The sequence below is a fragment of the Lissotriton vulgaris genome, chromosome 9 (assembly GCF_964263255.1).
Source record: "Lissotriton vulgaris chromosome 9, aLisVul1.2, whole genome shotgun sequence".
NCBI lineage: Eukaryota > Metazoa > Chordata > Amphibia > Caudata > Salamandridae > Lissotriton > Lissotriton vulgaris.
Window position 1 is genome coordinate 956001327 of NC_141697.1, and position 22879 is coordinate 956024205.

Sequence of the window (22879 nt, forward strand, 5' to 3'; positions counted from 1 at the left end):
GGATGGAAAAGGACATGTAAGACAGCAATAATTAGCACAGAATAGCAGTGAAATAGTGCGCAGAGACACTAAACCAGCAAAACAAGTCCAACATACAATCAAACACAGGAGGTCAGAAAGCAAAAAGACAGGGGAAACACGCCAAAAGATGCCATGTTTAACAAGTTTGATCAGTGTAGTTGTACCATATAAGCCATATTGACAGATTATTGGGGACAGATGTGCATTGAGTTGTGATCCAGTTGGAGAAAACAACTTCGAAAGAATCAACAATATTGACTTCAACCCGGACTGCATTTACCACAGATTAAGTAACTTTTTTGGGTGAGAAGCCTGCCTCTCTGTGGTAATTAGGGAAGGTGCGTTAAAAGAAAGCCTTGTTTATGCACAGATGGCTTAACCCGTTGGCCGCAGGGCTAATTCCCCTGCTGTGCTGGGGGGCGCGCAGAGCACCCCGGTGCTCGTGACGAGTTCAGCTCATCATGAGCCACGGTGGCCGTGTGCTCATGACGAGCTGAGCTCGTCACGGCCACACCCGTTTTCATAGAACGATCAGCACAGCTGGGGAATTAGCCCCGCGTGTGAGCGTTTGGACCGTTATGACGAGCTCAGCTCGTCATGAGCACACGAGCACCGTGGCTCATGACCAGGGCCGGACTGGCCATGGCGGGCACCGGGCAATCCCCCGGTGCGCCGCACGTGTGGGGGCCGGTTTTGGGCCCCTGGTGGCCGTTTTTGTTACACGGCCCCCTGTAACAAAATCGGCCAAAAACCAGCCCCGGCAAAGAGCTCGGCGGCACCTTCAACGGGCCTGTAGAGCACTTTGCCAGGGCCGGTTGTTGTTCCCAGTCCGGTCCTGCTCATGACGTCCAACGGGTTAAAAATATGTTAATCACCACAAGAAGTGGAAGTGATGCAAAAGTAACCTCCTCACTCATGAACGTCCAAAAAGGGACAAGAGCTGCAGTTCATCACCACAGGTTAATGGTGGCCTTCCAGGAGGTGCACATAGACAATTTTATGAAGCAGTAGCTAGAGATAAAGGGTCGTAGGTAACATAATACCAACTCATTGGAGAAATATATGCCGAAAGAGAAGCAAGTCTGTTATTGTTTATTATAAGTCCCAAAACTTCATATACTCTAAAAATCTAAAAAACTAGTCTCATAAATTCTTGTTGGTAAGGAGATTCAGTCATTTTAAACTCTTCCAAAGGTGAGCAGTTCTAATAGACATATTTGTCAGACAGCCCACCCCTCCGACCCCAGAGACTGCACAGAAAGGGACAAAGGTGAGGTCACTGTGAAGGCCCCACCTGCGTGAGAGCACAGTGAGTGCACAATGGCTGTAGACCTTGCCTGAGCCCTGACAGTGACCCCGGCCCCCTTTGCTCTTTGTTGAGCTCGGCTGGAAGAATGCATTCACCTGCCCTACCCGGAGGCAGGTAGGGAGCCTGGCAAGCCTTCTGTCAGCAGCGCTGACCTCTGACCCCACCATCGCTCAGTGATTAGCGCGCGCATCCCTTGACGTGAGTAATGACTTGCGAGGAATCCGGGCAGTTCGGCTGCAGAAAAAAAGTCAAGAAGACAAGATTCCTGGCTGCCGGGGGAGTGTTTGGAAAACAGCCCGTGCCCTGACCTTTACAAGGGATCGGGTTACTAATGGAGAGCCGGGGAGGGCGGTGGCATCTTCCCTCACAGTCATTGCTGACCCCTGCATCTGTGAACACTTCTGAAGCCATCAACGAGAATAAATATATACAAATTGTACATGTGAGTTTATAAAATACTGTGGAAATGAAGTATAAAGAAAATAGTACCTGCGAGCATGGGCATGGATTCACTAAAACGCATGGGTAGCGGAAGTGACATCACACACCCTTTAAACTGAATGACATCACAGGAAGTAGCGTCAGGTGAACCCTACTTTTTACAGAAAGTCATGTCACGTGATCGTAATCCCGAGGACATCTCAATACCTGCAGTTTCTGAAGCTCCATTATCTCTAATGTAATGTGCCATTATTTTGTCATAAGTGTCTGTCATGATAAGAATTGCTCTAAGCAACTGTATTTTACCACTTGCTAGCATAACACCACATTGCCAGTCACACTCACTTACAATCACTAACTACCTACCTACCACTCACTCATTTATTTAATCTCACTCACACTCTCTAACACTCCCTAACACTGATTCATATTAATTTCCACTCAGTCACTTGTAGTGACTCATTTCACTCATGATTCACTCAGAATTGCTGACACTCAATCTTGTGTGCACAACATACATTTAAAACCATTTTGTACTTACATTGATTCATCGTTGAATCTCCACATTTTTTTCGGAGATCTTGCATTGGTACCCGTGAGATGCAAGGCGATAGCCGAGTGTGTGTTAACAAACAGGGGGTGTCGCTTTGGGCTCAATGCATAACATTTGTTTCTAGGTAATTGTTAAAGTCAATAGAAGTAGCCTTTTATGAATGCATTTGTCTTTGGAAACCAATCGTTTTATATTCATGATCAATGTCTTTTTTCCATGGTTTCCATGGTCAAACATAGGCAACCATGGTTTAGTAGTGGTCATGGTCGTACACCTGAATGGGCAGACTCTTCTCTGAAAAGAAAGCCACCCTTCCGAAACCCCACCCTACCAAGGCCAATCTTCAACTAGCTGCCTTGAGCAAAACTGCCGGAACACGTTGAAATCAGGCAGATTGGAAGCCTGGTCCTACCAGATCTATCAGCAGCCTTCAACAACGCCATGAGCCAAGTGTCTATTGACTCACTGGAGTGGGCTACTCAATCCTAACAGAGAGTTCACAGGTCATGGCCATCCATCATTCCAGTACTCAGCCAAAAGATCACGAGAGAGACTCCCCGTCTTTTAATATTGACAGGTACAAATGATGAGATAGGCTTTTACAAGGCAAATTCCTTTGAAACTGATAAAACTCAACATCTGCTCAAACCCACCCTTGCCGCATGGACGGCAAGGCAAATATTTTGTCCTGTCTGATAGAAATAAACAATTAGATGGTACAAATTAATCTAAAAATGAGACTAGCTAAAACCAAGATTTGGACAGATCCCAAGCTCAATTCTGAATACCCTACATTGGGTTCGAAGACTTTGGGACAATCCCAATCGTGGAGACCTGCTTTTTTGTGTAATTTAGCAAATACCCAGCCTAAGGGCAATAGAGCACTTCATATTAGCACCAGATTTTATTGCACACAAGGTCAGATTCCATTTTTAAACACAGAGACATTAAGTGCCTGATTTAGAACTTTAGAGATATCCTGTCAACCTTATTACATGTACCATTATCCATATAATACGCTTGCAATATGGAGGATATCCCGTACTTTTGTGATGATTAACTCTTCCTTCAAACACTAACTCAGACACTAAGGGATTTTCCCACAATCTCAGGATGTTTAGCCAATGGCAGACGAGAACCTAGTTGGCAGATCTGGCTCTTAAACCACATCTCCTACATGCAAAGACACGCCAAATCAGTAACATGGTGGAGACCGGGTTTGTATTCTATGAACAATGGCAAGATTTTTTCCATTGCTAAGATTCCTCCCGAAGCAAATATTTTGGTCTATGTCAGTACCTGGTGCTTGTACTGCAGCAGTTCTAAAATGAGGTGGCAACAATCATATGCCATCTCAAATAAGTTTAGCACCGAATTAGCAAGCCATGCAAAACACGCATTTGCTGCTCATTCACAAGATGACAGCCTTTCACTCCATGTATATAGTTCATCAATCGACAATTACACTGTCTTGTTCAGACACTACAAACCTAACAAATCTCAACTCTTTCGCCAACTGAAAAATTGTGGTACTGGCGGCCCTGACTGGACAGGCCGTTCTGCCCTCTCCCAGTGAATATTCTGCCTGCTGGAGGGCCTGTAGGCCATCCTTGCAGATCAATTATATACTTTATAAAATAGCTCTTACTAAAATAATTCAGGAACTAATATTGACCTAAAAAGGGATGCTGTGAATTCAGCCCAAGGGAGAGCTTTGTCAGCAGTCAACCAAACACAAGGCCAGTGAGTCTCTCCCTCCATCCAGCCATGCCCCGATTTCAGCAACTCATAAAAATGACAAAGTATTGTACTTGACAGCTCATCCTTGTAAACACCCATGGGATTTTTTTTTTAGAACACAGGTTTAAAAGTTATTATAGACTCTTTTGTGATCACAGGCCCGGATTAGTGGAATGCTGCCAGAATTGAATGTCAAACACCTCATTGTAGCCTGAGAGACGGTGCGAGACTTTCCAGCTTTATGGCTGACTGGCACACAAAGGTAGGCTGCATAAACCAAGTCCTAAAAATCTTGACATGGTTACCAAGTACACTATTATCAGGATCAAAGCTGTCTTCCCACTGTTTATGAGGCCGGAGAAAAAACACACAAGCCCTCTGACAGTCAAGTTCTGTTAGTCTACAAATGGTCTACGAATCCAAAACGTTTGCTTCCGACCTCCCACCTTTGGTAGAGTATACTCAGTGAAATGCCGGCCAAGTCCACAATAACAACCATGGAAGTCGAGAGAAAGCCCAGGCCTGGGGAAGTAACAGCCTTGTCGTTCATTTCTAAAATGGACCTTCCCAAAGCCCTACTTTAGGAACTAGGGATGGACACCTCTTGGTCAGGGAATTCGCTAGTCCAGAGCTTCAGGACAGGGGCCATCCTTGTCTTCTCACCTGCCCCTTCCACCATCTTTAGTTCAGTTTGAAAACATGTCTCTTCAAGCAGGCCCTACACATCGGAGTCCAACCATCTTACTTTTTCTTCCCGCCTCCATAGTGTTCGGTGGAGACGGCTTCTATGCTGAGTTGAGGACACGCTGGTTGTCTCAGCTACGAAATGACACTCCTGCTAGCACGTTTCCCAAGACCCCTCTTGCACCGCCCTTACAAACCCTCTACTAATCCCTACCCATCGCACCCCTCACACACACACCCCTGGACTACACCACCCACGCAAGATGCCAGGGGCAGGGGATATGCTGCGGTCGTCTCCCCATGGTCATACCAGTGTCAGAGAAAAGGTATGTCAGGGCAAGCTTTGTTTCTTATAGCTTATTATGGAAAAATTCCAATCCCACGATGGTTCATTTTGTAGTTTTAATAAGGTGTTACTATATTAGTAATAGTATGTAGGAGAACAGCCTTTCTCAAACGTTCTACAATAGGGGGTTAGGGGTTTCCCCCTGCCGAGGGCAAGCTTGACAAAAAAGAGGGACCTTTGCTCAATAAACGGCCAATAAGGGATTGGAACCTTTCACCCCTCATTCTCACTAATTAAGGTTAGACTCGGCATGGAGCGATAGGGGGGCATAGCTGTTCCTCTGTCCCATATTCCATGTCCTCCCCTAAAGCATTGGCACCCCAATCTTAGGTACCCTGGAAGGAAGGACCACTTTATACCCTACTGCGCTTTGGAATACCCGTGCCCGAGCCTGGACTAGGCCACCACACCGATAATTTGGGGGCGTCCCAGATCCCTTATTGCACTGCTACTTCATGTTCACCAGGGCAAAAGTCTTAAAAAAAGAAGTGGGGGTCGCTGACGTCACAACAGGAAGTGACATTACGAAAGGTGGCTTGCACCATCAGACTCATTGCCTTCCCTCGCTCACCCCTTAGATGCGATTGCATCAGAGAAGCCAGCGCATGAGCAGCGTTCTGAATGAGCTCCGATCTCGCCCCAGAGAGGCCAAAGAGTGAATGTGTGCCTCCATTTGCTCCAGTTATCAAGCTCCCGGTAAAATAAGTGGGGGGACGCCGTCCACCCGCGTGGTACCCCAACTCGAGCACTGATGTTCACCCACTCCCGAACCCTCACAGCTAGACCCCTCTACAGTGGCTGCAGATGGAAGTGCCCTGCAAAGGCGTTGACCTCTGCAACCTGCTCTTTCACCCTGAGCCTGAGGCCTCTGACTCCAGATCGTGACCAGCCAGGTCAAAAGGTCAGCAAAACAAACAGGGACGTAAAGCGCTTATCTCTCTGCAGGGCCTTGGGTGAAACAGAAGCCTGTCGACAGAGCACGAGACGGGGAAGCCGCCGCAAGGTGTGCTGCAGACCGGAGGGGAGGGTCACTCGTCTCCTGCTGCGTCGAATATGAGAGAAACTGAAGAGGGACACCTGCCCCGTGGAGCTCCCGCTTCTCGATGTACGTGGGGAGGAGAATCGGGCTTCACTACTGACACAAACCCTGTTTCTGCCTTTGTCCCCACCCCCGTCCCGCCACCTGCAGCCGCACGGCTGGCCCTCCACCTGTGAAAAGGAGGGAGCCCGGGCGTCAGGTGCTAAAGAGGCCCAACGTTGGGGAACATAGACAAAGGACCCACCAGCACATCTTTGAATTGTAAACATGTTCCTTTAATAGTGACGTGCCATGGGACTCCCAAGTTACATCCTCACCCCCCCCCCCCTCCCCGTCACTAAATACACTCTAAGCAACAAAGCACTAGACACTTTATTCCAGCCCCTTCTTCTAGCAATTCTACATGACTGATGCCTACTTTGCTCTGAAGCCCCCTGCTCGGTCCCCTGACTCATTTTTGCAGGCCCTGGGCTGTCCCTCCTTCTCTGTGGTTCCTAGGCCTCTTGGGAAAAAGTTAAAGTCCCTTGCCCCTAGTCAGACTAGTTCATTCTTAACTCCCACGCATTTTAGAAACGTGTAATTGTCCTTTTCTGAGACTGCTTGCAGTGACGTCATTGCTGCCTCTCTACCCAGTTGGCACCATATCCTCTCTCTAAAGTCACTTTTCATGGTGTTAATGTTTAATCGTTTTCCATAAACTCCCTTACGATTTGTAAGGGAGTTTATGGATAAATCACCTGCCCTGCTGCCCTCTTCTACCCCTTCTAACAACAAAAGACAGACTGGCTTATTTTGGTGTATCCCGGGGAAGTCTTTTGAAAGGCCAAAACCTTATATTCCACTGGCTCCTCCGCAGTCCCACAGACCTATAATATGCAAAGGTCTTTTTTTTAATTCCAGATATCCCTACAGGCAGGACTATTCTCAGCACAAAGGCCAGGTTCTGCTGGCTCAACCAGGAAGCGTATCTATCACTTGAGACTGGTTCTTTGTCCTCCGATTCCTCAAACACATGGTTCACTGATCAGATGTCTGTGGACATTGGCCTAAAGACACCACCTGCTCTTAGGGTAAAATTACCGGGTTATCAATAACAGGTCTTCGGCGTGTTCTTGGGGAAAAAAAAACCTGCACGTGAGGAGGAAGGTGATCGGACAGAAGAAATAGAGGGCTTTATTCGCGAAGATTTCTCTAGGAGTGGCTGTGTTTTATTCTGGTCTTAGTTGTACATTGGACCTAAACAACGAGGCCTGATTCACAAAGCATTAACTCCCAGATATAAGTGTGACCTACACTCGATTTTCAAATGGTGAGCCCTGTATGCTCACATGCTTTTTTCAAACACTTTTCTAGCAAGTTTTAGATACTGGTCTAGAGATGGACAAAAAGTAGCCTTGCTGCAATAAGATGAACCCTCTCATGCCCAGGCTGGTTGCTTTGTTCCTTCCACTTAGAGGTGCAGCCTCATAGGGCAGGGGATAGGTGGTAAATGCTGCAGCAGACTAGGGAAGTGTAGATTCAGTTTTAGCTGATACAAGTAAGGGATCCCTTGACATTAGTTTAGTATTTTTTTTTAAGTTCAGAAATGTTTTTATTGAAACAATAGAGGTGTCATCATACAATACAAAATATTAAATATCTGTCAGTACACTACAAGTCCATCTCAAAAAAATTACACCGATCGGACCGATTAGTAGACAAAGATAAAGTTAAACAATATACATTAGTTTAGTATTGTAACTTTTGTAGTCTATAATTTACTACCTGCTTTTGAAAGGAACCGTTTCAAAGATCACACAGAATGTGTAGAACCTTATGCTGTCCATGAACAGCCAGATATGTAAAGTATTCATCCACTTTGGGGGTATTTTGGTAATAGTGACAGATAATAAATACTTTTATATTGTCACCTAATTACACTGTATTCATTTTATGACTCATGAAAGGGGGAAGAATGTGTGGCCCGTGCTGACCCCGTGACCTTGGACTCACACTGATTTCTGTAGTTGATGCAGGTGGCCACTGAAGTCATCAGTCACCTGGCCACATACAACTGTGGATGCTCATGGCCAACCCTTTCCAGGGGTCTCCAAACCGGTCCTGGAGGGCCGGATCCATTCCAGATTCTTAAAATAACTACATGTATCTCAATGGGGATATCCAAAATATCTGGCATGGATCCGGCCCTCCAGGACATGTTTGGAGACCCCTGCTTTAAACATACCTTTCACGCCCATGGCTGATTGGTGCTCCATAAGAATGGCCAGTGGTGACCCGGCGAGATGAGCAGTTCAAGGGAAAGACTCTAGGACCCGTGTCTGAAAGGGGACAGATTGTGGAAGCTGCCTCCCAGTGTGCCCTCTGCCCTTCAATGGTGAGCAGAGGGCTAAGCTCCCAGTAGCCTGCAGCCTTGGCGCAGGGTTTCTCCCAAGACACCATCTCATTTCTGGCAGCTGGCCTGTGACCGACCTATGCCACTGTCTTCACGCTTGGGTTTCACTTTTCACCGAGCCAAAACACAGATTCAGGTGTGGGGGCCCTGCGGGTATGCTAAAATGGGAGCCCATATGGGGCTAGTGAAGCCTGTGGTTGGGAGGGGACAGGACGGGCGGTGGGGACAGAAATGTGGGTCCTGGTGCACAAACATTCTTTGTATTTGCAAGTCAAGCGAACGCAGAACAATCTCCAATGCACAAAAGTGCCTAATTGCATGTCAGCAGTGCAATGCATGTTGTTGTTTGCAATGTGGAAGCTTAGCTGTCAAGTTGACAGCTCACATTCTGCCTGCGCGAGCAGCAGGCGTCAGCAGGAGCAGGCAGCGGCCTCATTGTCTCTTCTACTGAATGCTTTCCCCAGGGTGCAGTTCACAATGAGGCTCTTTTGTGGCATCGAGACCCTTGTAAAAGATTTTTGCCTGCGCATTGCACTTAAACACAGAACCCGCGCGCAACCTTTTGTCCATCAGGGCCACCGTTGGGCGGGAAAGGGAACTTTCAATGCATGTGTAACACGAAGTCTTGCGGTGCATTCAAGGTAACCTGTACAACGTCTACTGAGTAACAAAGTCGCGTAGCAAAGATGTCGTGGGCACATGCTGCAAGAAAGGAAACTGCTCCTTTGACTGCTGCTGTGGTAGTAAACAGACAGTATCAGGGTTCAACGGGCCCTTTATGGCTATCGGCCCGGGTGCCACTGCACCTGCTGCACCAATGGTAGCAACGCCCATGTGAACAATCCGTCCATAAAACGGCCTGAAGTCTGAAGATATACGGGTCTGTGTACCTTGTAACTGTTCTGTAAAGCTGTCTGTAAAGTGTCCCGAAGACAGACGCAGTATGCAGTTTAACCTGCCTGTAAAGTGCTTACTGCTTTGACGTCTAAGAACAAAGTGCGCATGTCTGTAAAACACTGTTTGAGGTATGATGTGTCCGGAAGCGCTAAGAAGGCTGATGTATTGGTTTATATGTTTGTAAAGCACCGTGAAGTACAAGGCTAGACAGTGTTGTCCTCTGTGTAAGCGGTCTGTAAAGCCTTCTGAGGACAGAGGCGCTATAGAGTGTGCAACCTGTCTATAAAGCGCATTGAGGTTTGAGGGCAAACGGTGCTGTATGTGGAGCATGTCTGTAAAGTGCTGCGAGGACTGATGTGATTAATATGTTTATAATTATAAAGCACCGTGAGGTACGAGGTTAGACAGTGCTGTACTCTGTTAGCGGTCTCTAAAGTGTTCCGAGGACAGAGGCGCTATATAGTGTGCAACCTGTCTGTAAAGCGCCTTGAGTGCAAACGGTGCTGTATAATGAATATCTTGTGTGCAAAAGCACTGTGAGGTCTTAAGACTGAAAGTGCTGCATGACGTAAGACCTCGTTCTGTAAGTCATGTGAGGACAGCGGCGCTATATAATCTTCAAAGCGCTGTGAAGTCTGTAATTCCATATAATAAAACAGTGTTCTCGTCACTGTAAGACGACGAGCCAAGTGCGGAAGCTGACACTATTAAATGCCTCTCTTTAGGAGAATAAACCGAGGCTTTGTTTCAGAAGGGAGTTTGTCGGGGGCGGGTCGGGGGGAGGGAGGCAGCGCATTCCTGCGCTGTGCCGTCTTGCTGTCGCTTGCTCTGGACACCCCTGGTGTAATATTTACTGTCCATTAATCACGGGCAGCTGGCGCAGGGAGGCATCTCTTCTGTCGAGTTATTCCAGACATCTCAGATATGACACCGCTGCGAGGGGTCTGGAGAAGGTTCCAGACTGCGGCCTCCTGGGCGCCCAGCTGGGTCTGAGTGGGCTGAGTGGGTGGGGCGCTTGAATGTCTGTGGTGGGTTGCCGCAAACAGACAAGGCTGGTACCTGCAGGGTGTTAGGTGCTCCTAGGGGGCTGGGAGTAAGACCTTGGGGGTAGGGGTTGTGTACAGACCTGCAGCCAACTCCTGTCTGCAACCAACTCCTTGCCACACGTGGCCTGCAAGGCTTGGTCTTATGCATGGTAATAAAATATTACTTTATATGTTAAGCATACCCTAAAAATTCACTGAAAAAAACACAAAAGTTAAAGTGACATTCAAATTCAAATCAGTCTTTATTTCGATTTTTTTCAATCATTAAAGACACAATACAACCATTGAGTGCTACATTTTTGGTTACCATAAAACCATACTATATTACAGATAAAAGAAGTTAATTAACCAATTTTAAAAATATTGAGTTGAAAATATTTAGGGTATATCGGTATTGCGCATATGGTCCCTGACAATGATTTTTTTGCGGTATTAAAAAAACATTTCATAATCACAACTACTAGCGGACAGCGACATAATATAAAAAAATAAAAGGCAGTTTGATACAGCTCCAAGACTCCCTCACTACAAATCTGTATAAATACATAACATTATTACAAAGTAAGGTTGGCATTCATAGTACTTCATTTCTTCATATTATTCCTTCGGATGGCCCACATCCAACATAGGAACTTGGCCATTTCTATTACAATATCTTCCTGTAAGTTTGTTTTCAAGATACGAAATGTAATTTTACTACAGGTATGGTAAGAATATCTTACTTTGCATTAAAAAAAACCTCAGAAATTTACTGAAAAAAACAAAGGTCAAGGCTCTGGCCAAAAAGAGCATTATGCTGATAACAGTGCTTTGTTTAAGCTGAAAAAGATGAGTGGTGGTAAACCGCTCTGCAATGGGCCATCATTTACATGTTTTATTATTTATATCCTAGCTAGGAGTATATGTCAAAAGGGAAGGGACTCCAAATATTTTTCAAAACCCCTACTTCTAATAATCACACTGTGGATCTTTCTACGTGTTAGTAAGGCCTGCCTGACCAGAATAGTATGTTTGCCAATCATGTATTTAATGGCATTTTAAAAACAGTAACTAACATGAATGCAATGTTTAAATAGGTCTAGACATGTTTAAACATTGGCAATTTAATAAAATAATTATGAAAAATTCTGAGAGGGCCCCAATGATTTTTTTTTTAAACTACGGGCGCGGCATTGAAACGTTTGAAGACCACTGCATTAAGCCATATTTTTCATACAGCAATGATAACCAAATTATTTCAAAATAGCCTGGATAGGCACAGGGGAATGATTACTCAGTGTAAAGCTGGAGAGGTGGTATGGATTTTTTATTGATACATGTGTATTTTTAAAAAGCAGAATATGGGCATGGGAAGTGGGACTGGTGGTCCCCGTGTGTCATCACATTGTGTGTGTGGTAAAAATAGCGTGTGAGGATGTCAGGGATTCCATTTTTAAAAATCCGAATTGTGAATGTGTGATTCTGTGCAGTTGGCATGAAAGGGTATCTGTTGCTTTAAATACCAGGTATCGACTGCCTTTCTGAATTCTTCTCTGAGCACAGAGATAAAGCTTTGTAACTGAAGTGTCCTGTAATCTATATCCACAAGTTATCCCCACATACCCATTCTTCCTTCTCTCTCTTCACTCCTTCTTCCCCATTGTGTTCTCTCTTAGTGCCTTGAAGCAGTTTTAAGGTGTTGTAAGCATCACTGGAGAAACAGCCATGGGATAACATCATGCTTCCTCCTTCCTTCTCCCCTACTCTCTCTTTTCCTGCTTCTTGGTTCCTACTTGCCTCTCATGTCCCTTTCTCCTTTCCACCTCAGTGTTTCACGCAGGACCTTGAGTAGTCCAAGCACTACGTAAACAACAAGTGTCCCATCATTACACTTCATCGATTCACCTACTCATTTACTCACCATACCAACCACTCACTTTCTACCGCACCTACTTATTCAGCTGCTAACTGGCCTGTTAACCACCCAGAAATGAGTGATCCAGTCATGTACCTAGTCACTCGCGCACACTCAACCAACTAATGGCGCACACTTAGTCTCACCTACTTATTCACCGACCAACATGCCTACTAAACCACCCGCTCACCTGTCATCTCTGTTCTGATGCAGTCATGTGTCCACTCACTCGCACAAACTCACCCATCTACCATCACATACGCGGACTCACCTTCTTACACACATTCACTCACACACTCTTAGAAGCTGTTATATTGAGCTCCCTGTTGCCTTCTTCTTCCAGAGTGACTGCATGAACTTCGTCAAAATTCTGCACTCCTACAATCGAACCCACCTCTATGCCTGCGGAACCGGCGCCTTCCACCCCACATGTGCCTTCGTGGAGGTGGGACAGAGGTCTGAGGTAAGCAGCGTGTGTGTATGGAGTCCATTTACAGAGATCCTGTTAGCTATCAAGGACCATCTACCAGTTCCATATCTGTTATCCATGCCTTCTCTTGGATTCTTCCATATCTGTTATCCATGCCTTCTCCTGGATTCTTCCATATCTGTTATCCATGCCTTCTCTTGGATTCTTCCATATCTGTTATCCATGCCTTCTCCTGGATTCTTCCATATCTGTTATCCATGCCTTCTCCTGGATTCTTCCTTATCTGTTATCCATGCCTTCTCCTGGATTCTTTCATATCTGTTATCCATGCCTTCTCTTGGATTCTTCCATATCTGTTATCCATGCCTTCTCCTGGATTCTTCCATATCTGTTATCCATGCCTTCTCCTACTCGAATGGATTCTGAGTACTTTGAAAATCAAGGTTAGCCAGGACTCCTTACGGTGGCTCCCAGGGGTAGAAGTGTCCAAGCAACCACTGCCATTACTCAATAGGAGCTGGTTAGAGTATTGTTAATAGAACAGTGCTAGTGTTACGCACTTATTACCAAAGCCAACATATGTGGATTTTCAGTCAAATGCAATATTGCTTTTAAGCCGAAACAAAATTAATATTCAGCTAAAACCAGACATTGATAAAGAATCCGTCAGCCTCAAACCCTACTTGTTATTAAGTGTGGCAGTAACCGAAAAGCATCCTGTATAACAACGGCCCAACAGAATCCCATGTGCTCAATGTTAGTCAGTGTGGTACTGTTATTGTGTGGCGGTTGAACACGTGGCCAGTGAACTCTCTGTCCTTGGTTGTGCAGTCTTTCTTCAGTGCCACTGTTTGGTTAGACTCATGGTCAAGGAAATGCAACTTCTGGAGGGTTTCGTAGGCAGTAACATAGTATAGTCCGCAGTAACGTCAATGTTCAGGAAGTCGGCGTGGGCACGTTACGGCGGCAATTCATAATAATGGAGTGATGCAAACTGAGATGAAATTGTGAGTATTGGTTTTGAAAGTTGTTAGGCAGCACTTTTTTTGAAGAAGTCGGTTTTCTGCCTTTTTCTAAATCCCCAGGGGTGTTCACTAGCAGCTATGAGTGATGACGTCGTTGCTGTACATGCTGTACTGCCAGAACCAGTTTGCTTGTATCCAGGGATTGCTGGTAGAATTGCTGAGGTTTTCTTTGTGGGTTGGTTTTTGCTGCAAAGAATGTGCTTGCTAGCTGGATAAGTGAGGCTTTTCATCCAAAGGGCTTCGTGGGGATACACAGGTATTTAAAGTGTGGGGAGGGAGGCAGGGAGAGAGCATGGACCCAGTGTTTGAAAATGGTTGAGTCGTGTTACTGCACTAATTCATAGTGGCAGTGTTTGAAAATCAGCTTTTGTTCTGCCCTGCCCGCTTGAAGCGAGTTGGTTTAATCAAGTTGGGAGAACAAAAGGGCTTGTTTGGCTATCGGAATGTGCTTTGGGGGTAGGAGCCATTTCTTTTTTTAAGAAAATGCTTTACAACCTGGACAAGATGGATTGTTCTACATGTGTTTCCTTTCATCTGTGTCCCCTACAGATTTCCCTTGGTATGTTCTTCCTGTAGTGTTTGAGAACAAGGCTCAGTTCTTGATTTTGTTCAAGCTTTGCCAGTCTGAATTGGGTCTTAGAGTCATTGAAACAATGCCACATCTTGGTCATCCTTGATTTGATATAGGGAAGGTAGGGCCCCAATAAACATATGTTAGGTTCTGATCCTAACATACAGCTGTAAGTCATCAATATAAAGCATATCAAAGAGACTTTAGGCCCTTATTATTTCTCCCATTTGAGAGACAGTGGTGGAGGCTAGTAGCCAGACCATTCCTGAGGGTATGCAACAAATTTGTCAAACTGGCTTTCACACTAGTATCGAAAGCAGGTGAGATGTCCTACAAGAACCATGCTTCCATCCTAACAGCATCACAAAGGGACAGGTATTCATAAGACTATCTCAGTGACATTAACGTGCCTGAAACCGGCTTGTCAGCTGCTAAAGGGGTTCTTTTATCATTTTACCAACTTGGGAAGTCATACGCGGAGTGTATATTCTCTACCTGTGGCGGGCTGCTGATTGTGGAGGCCTGAACAGGCAAGGCCTACCTGTACTGACTTTCACCCAGTGTTTAATTTGCACCAGTGGTTGCCGGTGGGGTCCACCGGCACTTATTTTTTCTTATCCAACATTTTCCGAGAGCAAGAGAGGGAAAAATACACAAAGGGGGAAATAGGAGGAAGAAAAAGACTGAAAAACTGTCACAGGGGGAGAAAGCAGGAACCTGCCGGAGTGAAATAAAGGGGCAGAATGTGTCTGGTAGTGGATTAAAGTAGCATGAGGTGGATTCCGAACAGCGCAGCTTTGGTATTCGGCACTCAGACATTTAACAGAGCCGGCCATGAGCTTCCGAGCACAGCTTTGGGTACCGGCACTCTTTCTTTTACAAATGAACTATTGCTTTGACCAGTATCACCTGCTTCAAGCCAGGTCACACTTACAATAGGAATGAATAATTGTCCTTGATGTGAAGCATTTAAAGCCTCTGTTGATATTATGTTTTTAGGGACAGGGTACCCCTTTCTAGTAATGTGGCAACAAATGATAAGCTTGAGACTGGGTCAAAGTTACTGCAGTCGATAGGACAGAGGATAGCGTTCCTATTACTGAGGTTGCTAAGGCCTGTTTTGGGGGTTCACAATTTCATGAGATGTAGTGCTTGAGCAGATTTGAGCGCAGGGGCACCAATTGTAAATTTGACTGGTGGCACGGACAGTGTACTGTGGTCAGTGGCGTATAATGAGGAGTGTTTATGGTGCTGCCTGTAAGTGCAGCTACATACCTTGTAGTACCTGCCTGCGCTGCCACTACAGAGGAGTCAAGTTAGTAACCAAATCCTCTCTGGCCCACAAATCTAGAAAAACCTTAGTCATGGTTAGGAGTTTGCCAAATGTTTTCTTAACACCCCTGTATCTCGTGAAAATCTCCCAAAAATATGCAAAGGCCACACTGTTCTTTCTACCTGAAGGGAACTGCAATGTGAAACTCTTGACTTTCATGAGCATTTTGTAAGCAAACTTAACTTAGCGTTCCACTTCCTCTTGAATGTTGAGTTGAGTCACACATGAGGAAAAGGTAATCGAAATATGCACTCATTTACAAAATGTTCATGAGTTTTTGGAATGTCTTCCCTGCACTTCTCAGCCTAGCTTATGAGGTCAAATAATGTAGGTTAATGACTGTGTGGCTGGGGTGGCAGTGACACAGACTGGGCCCAGCCCAGAGGATGCTTCTCCTGTTGAGGCAATTTACTACGCAAACTGGAATCTACCATCTTCAATAAACCTGTAGGCTGTTTACTTATGTCTGTAATTATCAGGGAAGAGGGACGAAGAAGCTTTGATCCATTCAGCTTCCTGAAGTTACAACAATAATCAAAAGAGAATGGATCACTTGTCCTGTCAAATCAGGGTCTTTATTGAGATCATATAAAAACCCTCATCAAACGTACACAGGCCGTTGGCGGTATATCTTGATTCTCCGCCTAGGTGTAGCGTTTCAGCATCATCATAGGGTTTTGATTTGGTAATATGCTGTCCTCCACCTGGAGGTAGACCGACTGATTTACAGTAGTGTCCAGAGATTAAAACAGTGAAAAAGTGCAAGTGCTCATGTGTAGATTGGTTAAAATTCTCTACTTCACTCTATAGCGCCAATATTTTATTCCAAGAAAAGTGAGGTGAGAAAGTAAAAAACAAATTTGGTGCGATTGCAGACCCAGTTACTAGCCTACCGCACTATTAGGGTGACATGTTTCAGCCTTCTTATAATTCTTGAGGCTTTCTTCAGGACCAAATTACTAGGGTAGCTTGTTGCAGCATGTTGAACGGGATGCCGCGCAGAGCCAGAACAAGTCTTAGACTTATCGGATCGGGACAAGGCCCTTACCGCTCTGCGGCATCCAGGAAGAAATATGCCAAACGCTCAGATACTACAGATCTGAGTTTACAAAGTGAGTAGTAAGTTAACCAATGGGATAGGGGGCTGCAACAAGCTACCCTGGTAATTTGGTCCTGAAGAAAGTCTTGAGAATTATAATAAGGCTGAAACATGTCGACCTAATAGTGCGGTAGGTTAGTAACTGGGTCTACAATCGCACCAAATTTATTTTTTACTTTCTCACCTCACTTTTCTTGGAATAAAATATTGGCGCTATAGAGTGAAGTAGAGAATTTTAACCAATCTACACATGAGCACTTGCACTTTTTCACTGTTTTAATGTCTGGACAGTACTGTAAATCAGTCGGTCTACCTCCAGGTGGAGGACAGCATATTACCAAATCAAAACCCTATGATGATGCTGAAACGCTACACCTAGGCGGGGAATCAAGATATACCGCCAACGGCCTGTGTACATTTGATGAGGATTTTTATATGATCTCAATAAAGACCCTGATTTGACAGGACAAGTGATCCATTCTCTCTTGATTATTGTTGTTTACTTGTGTCAACTGGCAACATGACTGCTGCTTTCAAAGATGTACCTTCAAATCTACCAATTTACCATTGCCACAAGATTTCAGACCACCCCTGAGGAAAAGCTAAGCAAATTACCATACAAATAGGGAGCCATGCCACACTTGCTTTAAAAAAAGAAAATGTTTAAAGAGTTTTATATAGCACGAACTAGACCCGAAGATACCAGGTATCAGAGCACTTTACATGAGCACCAGTTTAGTTACAGATGGACACATTCATTTTTTGGTAGGCACGGGGAGATTAAGTGATTTGCCCTGAATCACCGGATGTTGAGCGTCGTTGCCGAGACTCGAACCCGGTTTCCCAGCTTCAAGGTCGACCGCTCTAGCCGTAAGGCTACATCCTCTCCCCGCTTGCATAATAAAACCTTTGCCTGCCCCTAGTCGTGGCACAAAGAGCATGCACTAAAGAAACTAAAAGGAGCCTGGTTCATAATATATCCTGAACCATAAACGAGTGGCCCCAACTTCTGCCTACTTGTGCCCAGTTTAACCTCCACCAAGCCACATACCTAACCTTCAACTTTTAGACTCTGTATGTGTACAATATTTTTAACACATTACCATTTTGGAGAAGAAGTGTTTGCCTGAAGTGATATCTATGTTGTTGACATAATACCATTTAAAGATTTTCTGATGCAAAACCTAAAAATGTAACTGAAAATGATAACATTTTATTTGTTCTTTGTTAATAACCAGATCTCGTTATCAAGGGACTTTTTAAAAATGACAACCATCTATTATAACAGAAAATGCAGCTAGAGGAATGGCAGGCTCCTTTACTGACACATTACATGGCCCCCTTGACTAGCACATTGTATATGTCATTGCCTGTCTTGTCCTTGTCCTCCATCTCAGGAACCCGTCTTCAGGCTCGACCTCAACAGGTTGGAGGATGGGAAAGGAAGAAGCCCGTATGATCCCAAGCACACTGCTGCTTCGGTACTTGTAGGTAAGATTGCTTATGTCGCTGAGTAGGGGGTGGGCTCCCAATTGTGCGGCAATTCTTTTTTTCGCTCTTAAATGCTTTCTCTTTCTTTCTTCCACCCAAAAGGCGAGGAATTGTATTCCGGGGTGGCCACAGATCTGATGGGGCGAGACTTCACCATTTTCCGCAGCCTCGGCAGGCGCCCCTCCATTAGGACTGAGCAGCATGACTCGCGGTGGCTTAACGGTAAGGGTATTTCAGTTTAGATGGTAAAATGGCGGGTGCAGGGCAAGGTCATTCAAAAACATCGTTTCCTGTGACACACACATTATGGTGAGAGGTTGTGGCTTAACAGAGTACTGAAATGCACCATCCAGGCATCATTGACACATACCTGGGGATACCAACATCATGCACCTTCCATAATTTAAAAAATATACGCAGTTAGAAACCCTTACAGAATGCATATGTCAACCAACATCTCAACTTTAGAAAGATTTTTTCTAATTGTCATGCCAATAAAGTGCATTTGAAATTGGTATTGTTAGTGCCACTCATGGATTTAGGATATAGGAAGAGACGTGGAATTATGGCCAACAGCAATATTCTTCCTTAATATCAACATACCTTAAAAATCTCACTCTCTGAGGCATGACCAGCATGTGGTGTTAAAGTTCATGCGGATCGGGCTCTGCAGGTTGAAATCGGGGTTTTTGAGAGAGGTTTCCACTCCAGTTTGTCGTGACATGTGGTGGAGTTGGAGGATAAGCGGTTCAGAATCAGTCTAGCCATCAAGCGTTTCTCTAGTCTTTGCTGCTTCTTACCCGGCTCACGCATCGCCCTATTTTAAGTCTTGGAAAGGTTGAGCGCAGGCCCAAGACATTAAGTGGCCCGTGGCATCCTGGCAATCACAGAGCTGAGCAGAAGTTGCCAAATTATGTGTACCACACTCGCACTCATGCACAAACACATGCAACCATCTTAGGGCACATTATCAAGAAAGTCCTTTAACAAGTACAGAGAATGGTGGGTGGTATGGATGGATTGTGTGGGCCATGAATATGACCCACTGTAACCCTTTCACAAATACACAGGACATGGAATGCGGAGGGAAGCTAGAGGAAACCACACTGACAGCCTCAAGGCACTGTGGCTGTGGGCCAGAGAGGATGAAACAAAGCCACAGAAGCCCTCATCCTCCACCCAGGGGCAGGAAGTGTATCAGAGGGAGTCCTTACCTTACTGTCCTTATCGGAGGAGAAGAAGAAGCTCATCCAAGGTGGTTCTAATCCTCCTGTACCTTGGAGGCAGGAAGAAGGTGTCCGTAAGGGTGTCCTTCTTCTCCATCCACCGGGCAGGCGAGAAGATGAGCCTCGAGTTGAGACTACGCCTTTTACACCTCTAGGGCAAATAGCTCTTGGAGGGTTAGCGAGTATGGCATATTCTTAATGCCCCCCCCTTTACTTATGTCTATCAGTTGGTAGGACCTGCTCTACAGACGGGAAAACTAGGGGCGCTACTGAGCATGCTACAAGTGCAGCACAAGCTACAAGTTCCCGATTGTTCCAACAAACACCCGATAAAGCACGTCGCTGGTGCATCTGAAAACCAAAATGTCAAATTGCCTACGACAAAAAAAGTCTACCCAGCACCCGTCTGTTTTATTCAGCATTGTGGTCCCTGAAAGTGAAAAGGTGGGTTCCCTACCTAATTTCAGCGTTCCTTCTCCCTCATTGTCACAGTGAAGGAGATTAAACTGTCTTTCCTGACGAGGAGCCTAATGTCTCACTTCCATCACATTCTTCCAAAACAGTAGGGCCATATGCATCAACCATTTTCCCATAGACACAGAATGGGCAAAACCCTTTGATGCATCTGGCCCTAGATGTTTTGCATGTGCGCACAAAATACCTTTCTTTCTTCCGTGCCTACCAGCTTCAGTGCTTAATTTGAGCCGGTGGTTAGAGGTGGGGCCCGCTGGCGCTCATTTTTGGGAACTGGCAGTTACTTTTCCCCAACAAACTTTTATCCAGAGCAAGAGAGAGAAAAACACAAAAGAGGGAAGGAAGGAGGAAGAAAGATGTGGAAAAAGACTGTGACAAAGGGAGAAATCATGGAAAAAAATCAACCTCCAAGCGTGAAATAAAGAGGCGGGGTGTCTAATGGTGGATTAATGAGGCATGAGGTGGAATCAAGACTACACTGCATTCAGCACCCTGACGTTCAATGGTTTCGGCCGCGGGCTTCTGAACAAAACTTTGAACCTGGCACTTATTATTTTACAAATTAGGCAAGGCACCTCTTCTCTGTTTCCCGCACGGAACAAGGAGAAGCCGCTGGCGGTTCGGGTCAGTAAAGAGTGGTGTCTTTATTAGGCTGGAAACATTTACTTCCAACTTTGTAAGTAACAGACATGTCCCAGCGACCGCAAGCTCTGCAGCGTCTCCAGGATGAAGCGCGGTAGGGTGGGGGGAGGGATAGAGGGGGAGGGGTGAACCGCTAAGAGCCCAGGGCTGCATTCTTTCACTTGCAACGTTGGTTTTCTCTGTCCTTTGCGATGTTTGAATGTGTCGCTGAGGCAGATTTTCAATTGCAATCGCCCTGTATCTGGCAGCTCAACATTCCAAAGTTAGGGACATCCTAGATCTAATGGCAGGGGCAGGCTGGCCAAAACGTTTACTGGCTGATGCCCAATACGCCTGCTGCTTCAAAAGGGGCCATCTAGTAAATGATGCAAAAGAAACAATTGATGGACGGAATGCTGAACAATGCAAACATTCACCTCCAGTCACAAGGATCTAGGTTTAATCCATCACTCTTTGCTCACCACACCACCCCAGTTTGGACCCAGCCATCTGCAAATCAGTCTTGACCCTGTTCCCTATGGGAACAGCCCAGCCTGAACTGCCAAGCCAGGTCCTCCCTGGACTGGAAACAAGCATCCTGGGACCGGTTTCAGGGCATCACCCTTCATCAGCAAGGTTAACTTGAATCCAGTGTTGTAGTGAGCACGGGACCCAGGCACAGCCCGTGCAGGGCGTTCTACCGGGGCAGTGACGTAAGGCAGGGAAAGGTCAAGGTGGGGGGTTGTAAAATGTGGGATATGGACCATTACAGGTAAGTACCGAAAAATATAAATAAAACGAATTTTGTTGCCCACGCTGCATCGCCAAATGTGATACTTACCTGTAATGGTCCATATCCCACATTTTACAACCCCCACCCTGACCCTCCCCTGCCTTACGTCACCGCCCCGGGATAACGCCCTGCACGGTCCGTGCCTGACGGGACCCACGCCTGGGCATACCTTTCCCACTTAGGGCGACATATGCAAAAGAAACATTTGATGGACGAAATGCTGAACAATGCAAACATTCACCCCCTGTCAAGAGATATGGGTTTAATCCATCATTCTTTTGCTCACCACACCACCCCAGTTTGGACCCAGCCATATGCAAATCAGTCTTGACCCTATTCCCTCTGGGAACAGCTCAGCCCGAACTGCCAAGCCACAATACATCTCAAAATCCCCGATGACATTGTCAAACAAACATACATTCTAGAATGCCTATTGTTGGTGATTGTTAGAGATGCTGGACTGGGTAATGAGAACTGTTTGTTCTATGCATTGGATGGTTTCATTTATATCTTTCAGGCCGGGCTCCTGATGGTTCAAATCTGCTTTTGTGCAGGTGATTGAATTGCTCCTGCTTGGCATCACTGTAGAGGGCGGTGTTTCTAAAGCTTTGTTGTGCTTACTCCTTCGATGCTGCAGCTCTCGCTGAGGGATCCCTAATATGCTCAGTTTCTGACATATTCAAATACAACAGCTGTATTAAAGTTCTTCATCTACAGATTATTCTCAACCACCAGAGACCACCAGAGTCTGTACCATGCACTGCATCAAGGGCTGCAGAGGTTACCTTTTCTTGGTGACCAGAATAATGTTTACACTTTTTGTCTTCTTCTCTGGCTTTCAAAGGATTATGTGAAACCTACATCGTTGACAACAATGTCCCCGGATGTGATACTGTGGGATCACAAGTGCATTATTTCACTGCTAGAAGGCCAATCCATTCCACATTTAGTTCCAAAATCTCAGTTGCCATGGAGTGGTGCTAAAGCTGCTAAGTTAACATCTCTCTTGGTTCAACCATGTTTTAGGCAAGCCAATTCAAGATGACCACACTCTTACCAAAGCATGATGCAGAAAGGCCAATGGTTGTTCCGTTGTGTCACTTTTTGCCAAGATCGAAAAGCTACTGTGCCTTATCCCTCAAAAGGGGTCCTGAATTCTCTTGGTCACATTACCACAGGCCCACATGACCATTCATTCTTCCGGTGACTTATCATTTATTTCTGTCAGAGTTTACGTCTGAGCAGGTGCCGTCTCCTCCACATTTATCCGACGAACTGAGGGCCCATCCCTCAGGAAGGTTCATCATACTCCAGCACAATCCCGTTTTAGTTGGTCTCCACGTTGCCTTCCGGTATCAATGGGCCATCCCTATCAATGGATCATCCCTATCTGTGGACCATCCGTTATCAGTGCAGCATCCATATCAGTGCACCATCCGTATCAATGGACCCTC

General features: G+C 45.6%; 1 protein-coding gene across 2 annotated transcripts in view; it reads left to right on the forward strand.

Annotated features, from left to right (window-relative positions):
* The window catches only part of LOC147692604 (semaphorin-3B-like), a 525181-nt gene that overhangs the window by 434681 nt on the left and 67621 nt on the right, over positions 1-22879 (forward strand). For both annotated transcript variants that reach the window (XM_086938809.1, XM_086938808.1), the window contains exons 5-7: positions 12706-12825; positions 18218-18311; positions 18414-18533. In XM_086938809.1, the coding sequence (XP_086794935.1) occupies positions 12706-12825; positions 18218-18311; positions 18414-18533 (334 nt within the window). The remainder of the gene's footprint in view (positions 1-12705; positions 12826-18217; positions 18312-18413; positions 18534-22879) is intronic.